We start from the raw sequence: 19,994 nt of genomic DNA on the forward strand, positions 1-19,994 counted from the left end.
TCCTGCTCTTCTCATGCCAATACAGCTGAAACATTTTGCTGAAACCATACAGGAAAAAAAATCATCTATCCTGGAAATAAAACCAGAGGGCAAATCTGGAAAAAAAAAAATGTGAAAGTTTCAGAAATGTGAAAGTTTCAGAAAGCTATGAGCTATTAAAACAATGGAACAGAATGGTAACTATTATGCAAGCCTGAAGTACAGGGGAGCTCCCAAATCCCTCTATAATAATGATTTTCAGTGGCAGAAATCAGAGGAAGAATTAAGTTAGTATTTCTCTCTATCATATTCTGATAAAGCTTTCTAGAAATCAGAATTTACCAGTGGCTCAGAGGACAGTCTAGCAACTGGTAAATGAGGATGTACTATAAAAAGAAAATATCTATCCCTTCAGGACAAGACTGAAATATTTGACACTGACACATCCCCAGTTATCAGTGGTGTAACTGGTATATAAAGGAATCATTTACTGACAAGTCATGTTTCAAATGTTTTTGGCATCAGGTAAAGGAAGGGAAAAATAAACAAGCTCTTTTGTGTTCCAAATGTTGGAAGCTTTGTAATGTTTTAGATCTCAAAGCCACCTTTCAGTTTAGACCTTTGCATGATCCACAGCATTTTAATGGCTTCTGAAAAATGCAGAGTTGGATATGGAATTCTTTGAACCAACTCTCAAGTCTGCAACTGTATTATATATTCTTTCAGTGGTCTCAACCCAAACTTCCCAATACACACACACACACACACACAAAATATAACTTGTGCTCAAATGCAGAAAATTCAAATCAACTCAAATTCCCTTTTTCCAACATATTGCAGCTCTTGCTATCAGCAGCACTTGATACCACAGACCAGTACTTTTTCCTTAAATCATCCAACCCTGTAGCATTATATAATGCTACAATGGCTCCATCTTTGGAAGGTCCCAGGTATTGCTGTTAGGCAACTTCTTATCTGCCCAAGAACCCTCATCCCATTCTATTGGGATTCTTATACCATGCTCATCACTGTAGTATCTGAATATCTTCCAGTAGCCCATTAAGCAATATGACTAACATCAGTCATGTGTTATTCCCCATTTTCTCCCATTTTGTCAATCTTCCCACATGTATGAGGCTGATAAGACAGATAATGAGGTGTGTTGGGTTGCAGCACTATCACTATGTCGATGACTTTTAAATCTATCTGTCCTTTTCACTGGACCTAGACAGTGTGGTCTGTTTGCTTTCTTCACGTCTGGCACTGAGAGAGGCTTGGATGAGAATGATTTGGCTGAGGCTTCATCCTGACAAGATGTATGCCAGAGGTATGGGCAAGCATCTTAAGGGCATGAAGGGTTGACATCCACCCTCAGGGATTTGCATTTGTTGATGAGGTTTACAATTTTGGAATGTTTCTGAATCTGAAGGCATCTGGATGCACATGTTATAGTAATAATCATAAGCCAGTTCCTATTTCACTTGTACATTAAATTTAAAGTGTTGATCTTGATTTAAAAGTCCTGAATGGTGGCTCCTGGCTATCTTAGAGGCAACTATTCCCCCAGTCTACCTAACTTGTGGGAGATAAGACCATCTGGAATTATTTCTTCTAACGCCCTGTCCCTTGATTAAAATTTTGGTGCTATTTTCAGAGACTATGAAATTCACTCTCTCTGTTGGCTCAACAAAACCATCTTTGATTTTATCTTCATGACATGTCTTATGTTCATCTATTTATTCTGGCCTTGAACTGTGGAGGATGATGTGAGGATGATGCATTAAGATGGCATTGAAGGAATTCATTTTACACGTCATTAATCAATATATTGTTTCTTGTTAGTGTATTTATATGTACACTTGGGCCTACAAAGTGTACTCTAAGATCAACTGTAAAATGATGCAAAAGTTAATTAGATGTCACAATAGCCTGTGACTTTTTGCCTGCCTGAGAATTAACCATGTACATCAGAAGCAGGAAGCCTGCTAAACAACCAGTGGGGCCACTGGATGATTGAGATGCTAAAGGAGCAATCAAGGATGATAAGGCCATTGTGGAGAAACTAAATTAATTCTTTGCATCAGTCTTCACGGTTGAGGATGTGAGGGAGATTCCCAAACCTGAGCCATTCTTTTTAGGTGACCAATCTGATGAACTGTCCCAGACTGAGGTGTTGTTAGAGGAGGTTTTGGAAGAAATTGATAAATTAAACAGTAATAAGTCACCAGGACCAGATGGTATTCACCCAAGAGTTCTAAAGGAACTCAAATGTGAAATTTCAGAACTACTAACTGTAGTCTGTAACCTATCATTTAAATCAGCACCTGTACCAAATGACTGGAAGATAGCTAATGTGATGCCAATTTTTAAAAAGGGCTCCAGAGGTGTTCCCAGCAATTACAGGCTGGTAAGCCTGACTTCAGTTCTGGGCAAACTGGTTGAAACTATAGTAAAGAACAATACTGTCAGACATATAGATGAACATAATTTGTTGGGGAAGAGTCAACATGGTTTTTGTAAAGAGAAATCATGCCCCACTTATCTACTAGAATTCTTTGAGGGGGTAAACAAGCACTTGGACAAGGGGGATCCAGTGGATATAGTGTATTTAGATTTTCAGAATGCCTTTAATAAGGTCCCTCACCAAAGGCTCTTAAGCAAAGTAAGCTGTCATGGGATAAGAGGGAAGGTCCTCTCATGAAATGGTAACTGGTTAAAAGATAGGAAACAAAAGTTAGGAATAAATGGTCAGTTTTCAGAATGGAGCAAGATAAATAGTGGTGTCCCCCAAGGGTCTGTACTGAGACCAGTACTATTCGATATATTCATAAATGATCTGGAAAAAGGGGTAAACAGTGAGATGGCAAAATTTGCAGATGATACAAAACTACTCAAGATAGTTAAGTCCCAGGCAGACTGCGAAGAGCTACAAAAGGATCTCTCAAAACTGGGTGACTGGGCAACAAAATGGCAGATGAAATTTAATGTTAATAAATGCAAAGTATGCACATTGGAAAACATAATCCCAACTATACATAAAAAATGATGGAGTCTAAATTAACTGTTACCACTCAAGAAAGAGATCTTGGAGTCGTGAATAGTTCGCTGAAAACATCCACTCAATATGAAGCAGTAGTCAAAAAAGTGAACAGAATGTTGGGAATCATTAAGAAAGAGATAGATAATAAGACAGAAAATATCATATAGGCTCTAAATCCATGGTACGCCCACATCTTGAATACTGTGTGCAGATGTGGTCACCCCATCTAAAAAGATATACTGGAATTGGAAAAGGTTCAGAAAAGGGCAAAAAAATGATTAGGGGTATGGAACGGCTTCTGTATGAGGAGAGATTAATAGGACTGGGACTTTTCACCTTGGAAAAGAGACAACAAAGGGGGGATATGATATTAAAATCATGACTGGTGTAGAGAAAGTAAATAAGGAAGTACTATTTACTCCTTCTCATAACACAAGACCTAGGGGTCACCAAATGAAATTAATAGGCAGCAGGTTTAAAACAAACAAAAGGTAGTATTTCTTCACACAACACACAGTCAACATGTGGAACTCCTTGCCAGAGGATATTGTGAAGGCCAAGACTATAACAGGGTTTAAAAAAGAACTAGATACGTTCATGGAGAGTAGGTCCATCAATGGCTATTAGCCAGAATGGGCAGGGATGGTGTCCCTAGCCTCTGTTTGCTAGAAGCTGGGAATAGGTGACGGGGAATGGATCACTTGATGATTACCTGTTCTGCTCATTCCCTCTGGGGCACCTGGCATTGGCCACTGTCAGAAAACAGGATACTGGGCTAGATGGACCCTTGGTCTGACCTAGTATGGCCGTTCTTATGTTCTTATGTTCATGGAAAACAGGTGAAGTTGTTTGTAATAAATGAATGTTATGAACAGGTGCAAGAAAACCAGACAGAATAACTAGATTAGTCCAAACAAAAATGGCATATTTATATAAGTCTCAAGGACTGTAATGAGCTCATACTTAGTAATCAAGAAGATGTGGAAGCAAAGTTACCTATGCCAAGTTGGCCTTACTGAAATGTATTTAATTGGTAGGCAAAATAATAAGGATACAATATGCCACCCACTTTTACTCCTTTTCAGGGTTCTTAAAAAGAGACTTTGGGGAAAAGAAAAAAAAAGAATCATCTTCCCGCCAGCTCATCCCCGAACCTGCCAGCATTGCATCTCATCTCGATTAATCTCAGCTTCCTGCATCTCAAGTCAGAAAGAACAGACCTGGCTAAGGGGCTTTCTTCCCAAGAGGAAGGCTGCCTGGCCTTTCTCTTGTTTAAGGAACTTTGTTTTCACCTGCAAGTGCTGAAAGTCATCACATTATCATGACATCCAGTCCTCAGTCCATCAGTGGGGATATCTAACTATCCACACCACAAAGGTGACAGAAGATCCTGTACTGGTTTTCCCTTCCCTTGTTGGGTTGCTTTCTGCCCCCAACGGTTCTTTCCTCCTATGCGATCTCTCAGTCTCCTGGCTTTTCACTGAATCCTGAAATCAACTATACTCTATTCATCCAAGCCTGCCTTGCCTGTGGAGATAGGATCCAATGAGATGACATCCATGACCAGAATGTGAACCAGGGTCCAAGCAGCAGATATCATGGTTGACTTGCCAGCCAAAGTATCCAGTCGTAATTAATCAGCAACACAGTGTTCCAAAAACATCAACAAAGCCATGTTTCACGCATCTTTTCGATGCTATCTCTCTTCCACCTTGTGGCTGTGTGTTTGTTAAAAACAGGATATATGAATGTCCTTCACACATCAGGACTGAGAATAAAATTAATGTGTTTCATCAAAGAAAGGTTATTAATCAAAATAAGAGACTGATATTTTAATGCCAAAAGGAGAGAGAATTTGATAGGGTCTGACTAAGTTTGGTTTACATAGTCACTCAATTTCAGTTTCAGTATACATGCTTGTTTCCTTTCTTGCTCTTTTTGTATTTGACCAATAAACTTTCAATTTTAGAATGGGTGCTTTCTGGTGTTTTCCAAGAAACCAAGTAAATCAAGGTCTCCATAGTAAAAACCCAGACTCCTCACTGTTTTATGTTGGTTTTATAACACCTTTAACTCTTTTGACCCTTGAAATTAATATAACACTCATAATGTATTTTTCAAAAGCAGTCATCATTGGTCTAAGTCAGTGGTCTCCAACCTTTTTACGCACAAGATCACTTTTTGAATTTAAGGTCAACCCAGGATCTACCCTGCCCCTTCCCCAAGGCCCACTCCCCTTCCCTGAAGCCACGCACCACTCACTCCATTCCCCTCTCCCTCCGTCGCTTGCTCTCCCCTCACCCCCACTCACTTTCACCGGGCCGGGGCAGGGGGTTCAGATGCAGGAGGGGGTGCAGGCTCTGGGCTTGGGCCGAGGGGTTCGGAGTGCGGGAGGGGGCTCCAGGCTGAGCCTGGGGCAGGGGGTTGGGGTGCAGGAGTGAGGGGTGCAAGCTCTGGGAGGGAGTTTGGGTGGAGGAGGGGGCTCCGGGCTGGGGCAGGGGGTTGGGGTGTGGGAGGGGGTGCAAGATGCAGGCTCTGTTCAGGAGGCACTTACCACAGGCAGTGCCCAGCCGGAAGTACAGTGGGGCTCAGGCAGGCTGCCTGTCTGCCATGGCCCCATACCACTCCCAGAAGCATCTGGCTGGCGGCACATCTCTGGGGCAGGGGGGTTCAGGGGAGGGGGCCAGTGGCTCTCCATGCGCTGCTTGTGCCTGCAAGTGCCGCCCCCAGTTCCTGGCCAATGGGAGCTGTGGGGACAGTGGTGGGGGCAGGGGCAGCACGCAGAGCCGCCTCCCCCACAGGGGCTGCAGAGATGTGCCAGTAGCCAGACACCTCCAGGAGCGGTGTGAGGCCACGGCAGGCAGGCAGCCTCCCTGAGCCACACTGTGCCGCCAGACTTTTAACGGCCTGGAGATCACGATCGACTGGCAGAGGCTCCAGGATCGACCAGTCGATCACGATCAACGGGTTGGTGACCACTGGTCTAAGTCTACTCCAATTAAAATCAATTAAAGTTTTTCCATTGACTTCAAAAGGACCAGAGTTCATGGAATCATAGAAGATTAGGGTTGGAAGATACCTCAGGAGGTCATCTAGTCCAACCCCCTGCTCAAAGCAGGACCAACAGAGTTGGCCAACATTAAACTCTTCTGAAAATCCCACCATCAGAATCTTAAAGATGGGGGGCATTTTATAAACTGAAAATGAATAAATAAAAATCAGAAGAAAAACTGAAAGACCAGAAACTGTAAAAGAGTTACTGGCTGTCAGTACCCAGCAGTCTACAGTTTGTTAGAGTTTTTACATAGGTACACGTTAATTTATCTAAAAGTAATGGTTTTCATCCCTTGAACGAAGACAGCTGGCATGAATTTCACAAACTATAAATACTTCCTCCTTTTGTGGTTTAGCAAATGGCTGAAGTTTATTGTTTTAGCTTGCAGGTCTGGACCAGGTTGCTGCCTTTTTGCCTAGAAGAAACTAGAGAGCGGTAAGATTTCCAAAATGATGGAAAACAGTTAAACTATTTTCTAATTATAAATAACTGGCCAGGGTTTGATCACCAGTAAGAAAATTTTTCCAGGGCTTTTCAGTACTAAAGATTTGAGTGTGTGTGTGTGTGATTAAATGAAACTTTATGATATGATAAGCTAATATGCTAGGTATATATCATCCAATACCATTCACATGCTCCTTGCTCATCAAGAATTCATTGGTTATTGGATGGAAGATGTGTTTACACAGCTGACTTGCAAATAGCCTGTTGTGTTTCCTGCGGTTTTAAAATTCAAAAAAATATGAATTTATGAAGATCCAACGGCAGGCTGCCACCTGCCACTAGGATGCAACAAAAACATTCCCTTTCCTTAACTACTCTGTAAAATGTGTCCTGTAGCTGATATTCAGCCCTGTGTAAAGAGACAGAGGGATACAATCTCTTTATCAAAAGAGTTCTTCAACCTGCTTCTGTCAATTTACCCAACCCCACACGCTTCTTTCACCAGCTGCAGATCTACAGTGATCAAAGGACTGCTGGTTAGTTCATGATCTATTAGCTCATAGCGGCATAGAAATAAATCACTAAATTGAAAAGAAAATGGGACAGCTCAAGGTTCCTATGTGCAGTTCTCTTGACAGAGCTGCTATGTATGGATCAAAAGTAAACATATTATATATACACTTTGTGACTAAGAAAAATGGGGAAAAACAGATTATGGTGTGATTCACTACCGTGTTACTCCAGTTTTACACCAGTATAACTTTTTTTTGCAGGGATGAATCAAGCTGTATATCGGCTCTTAAATTCTAAAAAAGCCATGACTGAAGCTCATTGTGCTAGGTACTGTTTTTACTGTTACCTCATCCTCCCCCTCCCCAGCTTTCTTCCCATCCCTATCTTGCTTGTTTCATTCCCGTGGTGTGGTCTATTGTAATCTAAATTACAAGATCTTGGGGCAGGGACTTTTCAATAAGTGACTGTATAGGTTCTAGAACAATGAGGTCTTGATCTTAGGAGCCCCAGTACTACAAATAAACAATAACAAAAATAATAACAGATTAGTGTGAATTACAGGGCTCTGTCTCAGGAAGGCAGTGGCAATGCCATATCACAGCAGTGTGTCTCAAGTGTAATTACTTGTGAAAGCACAGCCTTAAAGTGAAAAGATGTTATTTTGGGGGTTGTTCTGTAATAAAACTGAGGGGTAGGGATCCAGGAAAAAAGAAATAGAGACAGAGATCTATACATTGAGAGAAAAATAAGCAAGGAGAGAGGAGTCAGTTGTTGCACTAGCTAGAGGTAAGATGCTATTGCCATCCTGTTCTCGCTACCAAGCTCAATCTTTGTTTCACTTGTGAATGTGAGCAGCAGAAGTCTCATCACAGAAATTCAGACATCTGTTCCTTCATCCATGCTATACTATTATTGGATCCACCTGAAAACTTGGCAGCTGGATTGTAACATCAGCTGCCTAAAGAAGCACTGGTGGAAATCATGTGAAAGGATGAGGTCTTTGCTTTCAGGTAGACTTTCCTAAGTTGGTGGTGTGACATCACTTCACTACATTACAAGGGGCAGAGGATGTCACACCTGTAACTGTTTGTACTGTACAACAATATGGTTAATAATACTCTCAATAGATTTTAGCATATTAAGGCACTACCATATCTGGTACCCCCACAACTATCTCTTTTCCTGGAAGACTTATGAATAATTTTCTCTATTACAATGCTTTCATAAGCTGCAAACACATCTTATACTGCTACTGCAATCCAAACATTCCATGGGCCCAATGAAGTCAATGGGGGGGGTTCTACTGAAGTCAATAGGGCCAGGATTTTGCCCCATATCTAGAGATATTTGGGGGGAGGAAGTGGTGGTCAATATATTAATCATCGCCAAAAAAAATACTGTGGGTTTTTTTCTGTTTGTTTTTTTTAATTGGGGAAGAAAGGGATGATACTTTCAAGTCTCAGATACCTGAAATGTAACATTCAAATTTCTAGATCTCTTTCCTTGTCCTCTGATCTCTGGGGCATTAAAAGACTGGAACAGGGACAGAAGGTTCACAGTGCTCTTCTTCTTGCTTGACAAAACAAGTATCAGTGGTTCTGTCTGATCTGACCCAACTGAAATCAGTGGTAATCTTTCCATTGACTACAGAGGGCTTTGTACTAGGACCATAAGGCCCAGCGGTGGGAAACATAAAATCATAGACCCATAGTTTGTTTATGAGAAGGTCATGCAAGACAGTATCAAAAGCCTTATTAAAATCAAGATATACCATATCTACCGCTTCCCCGCCCCCCATATCTACCAGGTTTGTTGCCCTGTCAAAAAAAGCTATTAGGTTGGTTTGACATGATTTGTTCTTGACAAATCCATGCTGAATGTTACTTATCACCCTGTTATCTTCTAGTTATTTGCAAATTGATTGCTTAATTATTTGCTCCATTCCCTTTCCAGGTACTGAAGTTAAGCTGACTGGTCTGTAATTCCCCGGGTTGTCCTTATTTCCCTTTTTATAGATTGGAACTATATTTGCCCTTTTCTAGTCCTCTGGAATCTCTCTTCCATGACTTTTCTATGATAATCGCTAATGGCTCAGATATCTCCTCAGTCAGCTCCTTGAGTATGGACATATGTCATCCAGTATTGGTGACTTGAAGACATTTGACTTGTCTAAGTAATTTTTAACTTCTTCTTTCCCTATTTCCCACTGATCCTACCTCATTTTCACTGTTATTCACTATGTTAGATGTCCAATTGCTACTAATCTTTTTGATTAAAACAAAAATAAAAAAGTCATTTAGCACTTCTGCCATTTCCATATTTTCTGTTATTGTTTCCTCCAGCCCCATTGAGTAATGGGCCTACTATGTCCTTGGTCTTTCTCTTGCTGCTAATGTATTTGTAGAATGTTTTCTTGTTAACCTTCATGTCTCTAGCTAGTTTAATCTCATTTTTGTGCTTTTGCCTTTTTAATTTTGCCCCTACATACTTGGATTATTTGTTTCTATTCATTCTTTGTAATTTGACCTAGTTTCTACTTTTTGTAGGACTCTTTTTTGAGTTTCAGATCATTGAAGATCTCCTGGTTAAGCCAGGATGGTCTCTTGGCATACTTCCTGTCTTTCCTACTCCTTGGGATAGTTTACTCTTGTGCCCTTTCAAAAACTGCCAACTCTCTTGAACTGTTTGTCCCCTTAGATTGCTTCCCATGGGATCTTACCTACCAATTCCCTGAGTTTGCTACAGTCTGCCTTCTTGTAATCCGTTATCTTTATTGTGCTGTTTTCCCTTCTACCATTTCTTAGAATCATGAACTCTACTATTTCATAATCACATCGCAGAATGCAGCTCCACAGTATTATCTCCTATTCTGAGTTCTGTTTTGCCAGAAGATTTACACCTGTTCAGAGAACCCACTAACTTATTCATTGCTAAGTATTGAATAATTAAGTCAATATAAACAATGTTTCCTCTCTTTCATTATACCCTGTCTCCTAGGCTACACCCATTAGTCATCATTTTGCCTTTAAAAATATGAATTCTAAAAGATTATCCTGTCTGTTTACAGAGTTGGATCTCTACTAATTCCAGATAACAGTGGAAGCAAAAAATTAACATGATTTTTATGTCACAAGAGAGGAAGACCAGCTTGTAAATAATAATCTCCTTTCACAGGCCCACAAAGTTGACATTCACTCCTAGGAAATTTGCCCTCTGCAAAATTACAAATGTTCAACATACAGGAAAACCATTCTGGTTTTTAAGCTATCATAGATGCTTATTGACTTTTTCTTCATAGGAAGCTTATTAAACCAAATACATTTTAAATACATTTCAGAACACAAGTTAATCACAGAAATAGTCCTTATCCAGATAGTGAATGATGATTTAATAAGTTAAATTTAAAATAAGCACTTCATAGATTAAGCCCTCCTTAACCTTTAGCATGCTGCTACAGACTGCAAGAAAAAATGTATCTGTTTACTTTTTAAAAGTTGAATATTTCTTTCTCTGAATTACATTTCTCTGAATTACATCTCTGAATTACATAATTACATTAAAAATAACATCAATACTGGGCCTGATGCAAGCTCTGCTAATGTCAACAATACTCCTATTGACAATGTATTTTTGCATCATGTCTGTAGATCAGACTCTCTAAAATAAAATGAAAATGGTTTTTGAAGGGCATGACAGTAAAAGTATTATTTTAAGAATGTTTAGGCAGCCACAAGCAAAATGTAGCAGGATGGAAGTACCTTGCCAACTTTTATTCCTCAATAAATCCACTATTTCCTTATCTTTCTGCATAGTTAAGTTACACTTAAGACATGATCAGACAAAAGTACTTCAAATTTAAAGGGACACTATCCAAACTTAAAGGTCCCAAATTTGATCAGTCAAAATTGCAGGATTATAAGGAGCAGATTCAGCCCTGTGGAAAGTGGGCAAACCTCCCATTGAATCCCATTGACCCGTATCACAGAGCTAGATTCTGCCTTAAAGCTTTAATTCTGTCTCAGATCCATAATTTGGTTTTCCAACATTTTAAATGATTTGTGCTTTTGATGTGCTACCATCAGCCTCCAATCTAAACAGTTGATCCACTCAGATTCTGTCCTCCAAAAGGATCATATTAGCATATCTGTACGACTCCTGAGTCTATGATCATGGATCTCAACAAGGGGATTAGACCAGATATAAGACTAGATAGCCAAACCAACACTGAATTCTATATGATACAAACAATCTAGTGAAAAGAAGATTTGGATTTTCAAAAAGCCTTTGAGAAAGTTCCTCTAGAAAGGGGGAAACTAGGTAGTCATGGGGTGAGAGGTAACATTCTATCTGGAATTAGAAACTGGTGAAGAAACAGGAGACAAACAGTCTGGATAAATGGTAAGGTTGTGTACATGGAAGAAAGTTACCACTGGGGTGCCCCAAAGATACCTGCTAGGATCAGCATTATTTAACATAATTAATTATCTTGAAGGGGATTTAAATATTAAAATGGCTAAACTGGCAGTTAACACACATTTACTTGGTAGTCTAAAGAAGACTGAGAAAGCTAAGGAAGACCTAACAAAGCTAGATGAGTAGACAGTCTGTGCAGATTAAATTGAATGTGGACAAGTGTGAGTGCATATTTACAGCAACAATTTGAGCTTTTCAGAGAGATCATTGAGTTTGAAGTTAACTGTAATCATTCAAGTAAAAGATCTAGATGTCACAAACTAGTCAGAAAAGAATACAAGATGTAAGACCATATTAAGAAGCAGTTAAAGAATGAACAAAAAACATCATAATGCTATTATCTATATCAGTGGTTCTTAAACTATGGAGCAGGCCTCCTAAGGGAGGCACGGGAATGTGTCAAGGGAGGCGCAAATTGTGTGGATTTTTTTTAAGAGCTCTGGTTGTCAGCCCCAGGTGGCTGGGGCTCATGCAGAAGGGGCACACACACCCAGGAGGCAGAAATAAAGGGGACACCCGGAGTCCCGTCGCACTGGGGCAAAAAAGCCGAAGCCCCACTGCCAGGCCTCTCCTTCCCTGCCCCCCCCCAGTCCTTCACTGGGAGGCAACCAAGGTTCAGGCTCTCCTTCCCTCCCCACAATCCCTCACCTGCAGGTGGCAGGGCTCTGGCTGTCAGCCCTGGGGTAGCAGCAGCAGCGCAGAAGTAAGGGTGGCAATGAGGCTATAAGTCTGCTGTGAAAAGTGATGACAAATATCATTTTTCACACTGCCACCCTTACTTCTGCGCTGCTGCTGGTGCAGTGCTGCCTTCAGAGCCGAACACCGAGCCAGCACTCTGCCTTCAGAGCGGGGTGCCCAGGCAGCAGCCGCTGCTCTCTACTCTGCCTTCAGAGCTGGGTGGTGGTGGTGGAGGTGTGTGTGTGTGTGTAAACTATTACAGACACAAAGAAGGGGGTCCTGATCAAATAAGTTGGAGAACCACTGACCTATATAAATGAATGTATTCTCATGCACAATACTATGCTAAGTTTTGGTCACCGTACCATATGAAGCATGGAGCGGAAACTGGAAATACCCTGAGAAGTGCAGTAACAATTGTTACATTATACTGGCAGTTAACATTTGCTCTCCCTTACCTCTGCAACAGAGCACTGTGGGCCAAATTTGCTAAGGGGCCTCAACCTGGCCCTACAACTTTTGCACCTACAATCAATTAAAGTTGAAATGTGTCAAGAGCTATCAATTTTGGGGTGGTGATCATTTTTAGGCAGAGGTGGTGGCATTTAGATAACTAGCTACCTGATTAGCGCGTGCAATCTGGTAGCAAGATATCTAAATCATATCACTTGCACACATAATTATTTGTACCCACAAGCGACTGAGCATGCAAAATGGGAGACTTTTTTTTTTAATGTGCCTTATTTGGTCTGCCAAAAACTCTAGCTCTCCTAAATTCATTTGTTGATAGGAGAATGGTACATTTGAAATGATGAGAACATTCTCTCACCACAATGTAATTATTGTTTACTGAATATAACAAATGTTTAGACTAAGTGACTTAATTATTCCTGATTAGAACTTTACAAGATTATACATCCTCCTCCTTGAAAATACAAATCTTCTCAGCTATTATATTTAAGGTAAACTGCAGAAGCAAGTAAGCCAGGAATCTGGCCTAACATATTTATGTGGCTTGCAGAAGCATGTAGACATATAAGAAGTACATACATGTGTGGAACCGTCTTCTCTGCTACGTGCCTATAATTTTCAGTACACCGCCTAAGTACAAGGATCCCAGTTTCTTAGCCCTTAGAAGAACAGTATTCTTTCAAGTTTTGGTAGAAGAGAACAGAGCAAGACATTGTTGATAGGAGAATGGTACAGTTGAAATGATGAGAACATTCTCTCACCACAATATAATTATTGTTTACTGAATATAACAAATGTTTAGACTAAGTGACTTAATTATTCCTGATTAGAACTATACAAGATTATACATCCTCCTCCTTGAAAATACAAATCTTCTCAGCTATTATATTTAAGGTAAACTGCAGAAGCAAGTAAGCCAGGAATCTGGCCTAACATATTTATGTGGCTTGCAGAAGCATGTGGACATATAAGAAGTACATACATGTGTGGAACCGTCTTCTCTGCTACGTGCCTTTAATTTTCAGTACATCACCTAAGTACAAGGATCCCAGTTTCTTAGCCTTTTGAAGAATAGGATTCTTTCAAGTTTTGGTAGAAGAGAACAGAGCAAGACATCTGGAGAAACTCACGAAAGCTCATGCTCAAATAAATTGGTTAGTCTCTAAGGTGCCACAAGTACTCCTTTTCTTTTTGCGAATACAGACTAACACAGCTGTTACTCTGAAACCTGCAGTGGTTTGTGTAAAACTACCTCCTTACCAAATCAACTCCTTAGCTCTGGTAGATCATATCAGCCAAGAAGCTATTTATAATCATCACAGGCTTGGATCCACACAAGGATTTAGGCATTGGAATGCTGAGCATTGCAACACCTAACTTTTAGGCACCCAGAAAATCACAGGAACAACGTGATTCACAAAGACTGAGTTAGAGCCCTAGGCTCCCTATACAATGAATGGGGGGAGAGAGTCACCTAAAGAATGCAATCCACAAAAGCCAGCCCACTAGGCAGGGAAAATGTGTATACTCGCCAATGGTAGATGCTGACAAAAAAGAGTATAAAACAGGTGTAAAAATTTTAAGGCTCCTTTACATTTCCAGAGTGGTGTAAAGGAGCCTTATTGTAAAGTGCAGTATGGCCTTATAAATGCTTATGGTGCTTTAGTGTTTAGAACTGGTCTACATATTTGAACTGAAAAAATTACCTATCAAAGTGTGCTCCATGAACTGTTTGTGACTGACCTTTTTGGAGATGGTCAGTAGCCAGTATAAATTGCGAGTTTGAGTCCCCAGCCCTCACTTGCTCTTCAGTTGCCTATGATGTAACAATGAGCATATGGCTGCATATATTTGTTGACTAATAATTAGAAGTAAGGGTCAATACTAGCTATATTACTATTAGACAGAGGGGGGTTGGTGATTTCCTCCAATGCTTCCCACTTCCATTCTCCATCCATTGTATTGTAGTTTAAATAAATTACCAAAATAATTGAAACTAGCTGGATTATATTGCATTATTTTGACAAAAAAATGCAGAATTTTAAAATATTGTGTGCAGAATTTTTATTTTTTTGGTGCAGAATTCCTCCAGGAGTAATTTATGAAGACTATTATCAGGTCCGCCCTCAGTCTTTTTTTCTCAAGACTAAACAAGTTTTAAAGTTTTCTGCATAGGTCAAGTTTTCTAAACCTTTTATCTGTTTTGTTGCTCTCCTCTGGACTCTCTCCAAATTGTCCACATCCTTCTTAAAGTGCGGTGCCCAAAACTGGACATAGTACTCTAGCTGAGGCCCTACCAGTGCTGAGTAGATTGAGACAAAAATCCCATGTCTTAGATAATGCATCCTGTTAATAAAGTCCAGAATGACATTAGCCTTTTTCACAACAGTATCACATTGTTGACTCATATTCACTCTGAGATCCACTATAACTCCCGCATCTTTTACAGCAGCTCTACTTTTAGCCAATTATTCTGCATTTTGTAGTTGTACATTTGATTTTTCCTTCCTAACTGATGTACTTTGCACTTCTTTTTATTGAATATTGTGTTGATCTGACCGATTCTCCAATTTGTCAAAGTTGTTTTGAATTCTAATCCTGTCCTCCACAGTGCTTGCAACCCCTCCCAGTTTGGTGTCATCTGAAAATTGTATATGCATATTCTCCGTTCCATTATCCAAGTCACTAATGAAAATATTGACTAGTACCACATCCAGGATTGACACCTGTGGGATCCTACTAAATACAGTCTCACAGTTTGACGGTGAACCATTGATAACTACTCTTTAAGTACAGCCTTCCAACCAGTTTTGCACCCACCTTATAGTACTTTTGTCAAAACCATATTTCCCTAGTTTGCTTGATTTCCCTAATTTGCTCACTGAAGATTGTGAGATGCTCATACACATCATAAGTATGGGGGACACATGATAGAACTTGCTAATGTGTTTGAAAACTACAAATTGCCTTTTCTTACCAAGGGTTTTACCACACATTAGCTAAAACATGGTTAGAACACACTTTCTTCCTAGTGAAGGTGCACCCTTCCATAGGTATGTGGGGCTGCTTCATCGGGGTATCTGAGATGTCAGACTCCGCTCAGAGGTAGTTAAATATTATTTCCATAGAGAAGTGAGGCAGTGAAGTTAAAGAAAACAGAGCATTTCAACTGCCCATCAGAACCTGAGGTGATTTAAAGAATGATGAAAACAGTGATAACAATTCCATTTTCTTCACGAAAAATATAGTCAAAAAATATCGACTAGCTCTGGGCAGGACAATGGGGAAAATAAGAGCCTGGAATTATAGAAATAATCCTTACCCTTCACTGATTTCTTCATTATTCAGATGACTTGATATTTCTGCTATCAGACCCTAAATGATGTGTTTTTAGAACCCTCCGCCTCTACAACGCAAGGCAGCCCCCAGGAATCATGTGTCATCCAGCAGCAGCACCGCTCACCCCCGTGCTCCAGAGCTATCTGGCTGACCCCCAGCTACTGCGTGACTGCAGCTGAGGGGATGAGGAAAAGCAGAGAGTCTTCTCAAGACAGGCACTGCACAGTACTTAATTTGTCCCAGGCCTCTGGCCCAGCAGTTCATAGCCCTGGCCCTTCTGCCTTGCTGCAGCAGTTATGAAAGTAAAACAATTGCTTGAGGCCCAGCACCTCTTTCATCACAAATTAAGCATTGGCACTGCCTGTTCTTCATGTGGTCTTTAGTGAGACAATCTAGAACCTTACTCTTGCTGTTGGGCTGAGTTAATGTTTGGGTCACTTCAAAGGCTGAGTCCGATAATGAGATAATGTGGCATCCTCTGCAGTGAAATAACTTCAGCAACTGCTACTTTAGAGATGGTAGTTGAGGGTAGTTCTCATCATTGAATAATGTCGCCTAGGTATGACCTTGTGGTCTATTATGCATATCAAACAGTGAATGCACCCTATGAAACAGTCCTTCCTTTTTTCATTAAAAGACAATGGGAAGCTTAACTTTTATAAGCGAGATCGTTTTCTTCTAAACATTACAGTCGTTTACAACCCAGGGTTAAAACTCCGAGATTTGCAATTGATTACAAAAAAAAAAGCGGCCCATTATTAAGCCCTAACTGAGTAATTTGCAGTTTATTTCACCCGAGCTAATTAAAATGTAATCAGTATTGTTTGGCAATGTGCATTCTGTCAGCAGTTTTACTTCGGAAAAGAAATCATGCCAAGAAAAAAACAAAAAAAGCCTTTCACTAGGAATTGGCTTGATCTAAACTGGCGCCTTAGCCACTGAAACTCTCAAACAAATAAGTTACAACCGGCTGACAGTGCAAGCCCACTCCAAGATAAAGAACTGTTTTACATGCTTTTCCTGCTTTCGAGACATTTTCTGAGACGAAGACCTTTTCATAGCAAGCACTTTGCAGTTTCAAAATCCAGGACACCTTCAGGTAAAATCTTGGGACTGCACGTGCTCTTTGCCCCACACGCGAATGTGCAGGTTCAAATACTTTCCCCTTGCCCTTTCTGTCTGATATGGACAGTCAGTAGCGTACCCCAAGCTCTCCACCCCCCCGCCCCAGCTCCCGTTTAAGAGGGGCTCTTTTGCATTCCCAGGCTTTTTATTCTTAAATTCAGCTACAGATACGAGAAAGCTCTTGTTGCAGTCGAGACATCAAAACATTTGGGTTTTATTTTCCTATTGAATTTAAAATATGTACCGGTGATCCGGTTTTTAAAAAGCCCAACATTTCAGGTTTCAGAGTAACAGCCGTGTTAGTCTGTCTTTGCAAAAAGAAAAGGAGTACTTGTGGCACCTTAGAGACTAACCAATTTATTTGAGCATGAGCTTTCGTGAACTCCTTTGCTTTGGATGAACAAAGCGGCTTTAGGCGACTATTTCCCTCGCAGTTTGTATTTGTTTCAATGCACTCTAAAAGCACAGAGAGGAGAGAAACACAATCACTTCCCTCTCACCTTTTCCCCACCCGTGTTTTGGGACATATCTCTACAGTGCTAATGGCTCCCTCTGTCCAAATAGGTGGGAGGCCAGTTTATTAAGGGGAGAGAGGGCTGTTGTTATGTGCAATTTAAAGTGTTTTCACCATTTCCTTCTGGCCGATGCAGTTCAGTCTTTACATCACCACCGAACAGGTGGGGGGGGGGGGGGTCGGAAGAGATAGTCTAGAGGGAAGGTGTGGACATACCGAGTTGGAGACACGATTTCCTAAGAAGATCTCGTCCGCGATGTCCTAAATATGCTTTTTGACCCACCAATTTAGGTGTGGTTCATTTTACTCCAGACAGGTCTCGAGCTCATGCACCTCGACCTATTTCACAATGTCTTGTCCCATTTCTGCCCCACCCCCCATCATCATCATCATCTCCGCCACCACATAGACATTTGTCCCGCATAGCTTGTCGCCTAGTTTGTAGTTCTATTATAACCACCAACTCCCCATCCGCTTTTATTCTGGCAGATCGGAACAGAGGCTACAAACTCTTGACCATCGCCCTTAAGAAAACATCCCGAATTTTCAAGCAGAACATAAGAGAAATCCAACTCCAATGATGAACTGTAATAAACACTTGCTTCTTAACATCAGAGCAACCAAAACTCAGATCATCTGCCCCTCAGACTTTCTTCAGCATTTAAACCCCCCTCCACACACACACACACACACACACACACAAAGCACCAGTGTCTTGTCCTACTTAGTTTTCACACCGCTCTTAAATCTCCTAAAAACCAGAGACGTGCGCGCTTAGCCAACCATGCCAGGACATCGCCTGCCGCCCGGGCATGAATTCAGGAGCCCTCGGAGGCTCTGGGCTGCAGGTCCTGTGTAACTATCAAAGTAACTATCAGAGACAAGTTTCAGAGTAGCAGCCGTGTTAGTCTGGATTCGCAAAAAGAAAAGGAGTCCTTGTGGCACCTCAGAGACTAACCAAACTGGGTACCTGTGAGGGGGAAGAGAGCTGCCTTGCCTGCATAAGTCACCTTCCCCGGCACAAACTGCCCGCTTCAGTGAAAAACCCTGCCAACAAATCCCTGCACAAACAACCCCAGTTCCAGCCACGCTAGGACATTTACAAATGCAATTAATAGTCAATGGGAGCATTTAGCGAAACACGCAGCAAGCACAGCGATCTGCCCCGGTAAGACCCGGTGCCAGGATAAAAGTCTGGTTTGCACAGCGTGAGGACTGGTCCGAAATACCACTCATTCTCGTTCTGGTCGCCCCGGGTGTTCCTTGTGTTGGCGTTAAGGGTTTCCACCTGCCTAAGCTCTGGGGCGATCGCAGGGGCGGGGGGGGGGGAGAGATGTACACCCTGCGACATAAGCAGCCCCTTTTGGGAACTCCCGCCCGGGAAGTTTGCAAAGAAGCGATGAAGACCAAGCCGTCCCATGTACACCCACTAGCACCCCACCCCCCACCTCACAGCACCCCCCACCCCACCCTGAACGTGCACTCCCCAGACCTGGGCAACACTGCCCAGCGGCGTCACCGGGCCGAGGGCTTGCACGCGTGGAGAGCGCGTGGCGAGGGGCGGGTGCGGGGTCTCTCTTTCCCTATTGCGCTGCGACCGTACCTGGAAATGCTTGAAGAAGGCAGATATGCGAGTGATCTGCAGGCTCAGGCACCTGGAGGTGCATCTGGCTCTGTAGACACTGACAGTGGAGAAAGACTCGTCCTGCTTGCGAGCAGCAGCAACCCCGGCAGCTGCAGCCAGGCAGCCCCAGGAAGCCGTAATCCAAAGGAAAAGGGTCAGAGACCCGGCGGGATCCTTTAGCACCATCGCTGTGCGGTGGGTGGGTGCTGAGGAGAGGAAGGGGTGCCGCAGAGAGCAAGAGACGCCCGGATAAGCCCCCCTGCACCGATCTGGTGCTAGACTGGACTGGGGGCGGGGGGGGAACCTCAGCGCTGCAGAAACTAAACAAGAAAGTTCAATCATTCAACTCTCTTCACCCCCCTTCCTCCCCTCCCCAGCACACACCCCTCCCCTTACTCCCAGGAGGGGGTGGGGTGAGGGTGACAGGAGGCTGTGCCATTGGCTGCAAGAAATGGGAGTGACAGCAGAGCCGGGCTGCCTGACCGCAGGCAGGGGACAGAGAATGCGAGGGAGCTGATGAACTTCTCCGAGGTCCCCTGGACACATGCTGTGTACACCCTGGGCTGCTGCAACACACCGGCACACAGACCCTGCACAGTAACTCCCCCACCCCCTTACATGACTAGCACTCAGCCCAGCCTACACGGACCCTCAGCTGTTCCTAAATAGACACCCCAAACACAGACACCCCTAGAACACATGCAGACTCGGGCATTCCTAAACACACACACACACACAC

General features: G+C 42.1%; 1 protein-coding gene across 2 annotated transcripts in view; it reads right to left on the bottom strand.

Moving 5' to 3' along the window:
• The window catches only part of ANOS1 (anosmin 1), a 177,780-nt gene extending 158,183 nt beyond the window's left edge, over positions 1–19,597 (bottom strand). Inside the window, exon 1 of one of the 2 annotated variants that reach the window (XM_077807156.1) lies at positions 19,235–19,597. In XM_077807156.1, coding sequence (XP_077663282.1) covers positions 19,235–19,597 — 363 coding nt within the window. The remainder of the gene's footprint in view (positions 1–19,234) is intronic. The other variant, XM_077807157.1, reaches the window with a different exon arrangement.
• Positions 19,598–19,994: the final 397 nt, after the last annotated feature.

The sequence above is a fragment of the Eretmochelys imbricata genome, chromosome 1 (assembly GCF_965152235.1).
Source record: "Eretmochelys imbricata isolate rEreImb1 chromosome 1, rEreImb1.hap1, whole genome shotgun sequence".
NCBI classification, from domain to species: domain Eukaryota; kingdom Metazoa; phylum Chordata; order Testudines; family Cheloniidae; genus Eretmochelys; species Eretmochelys imbricata.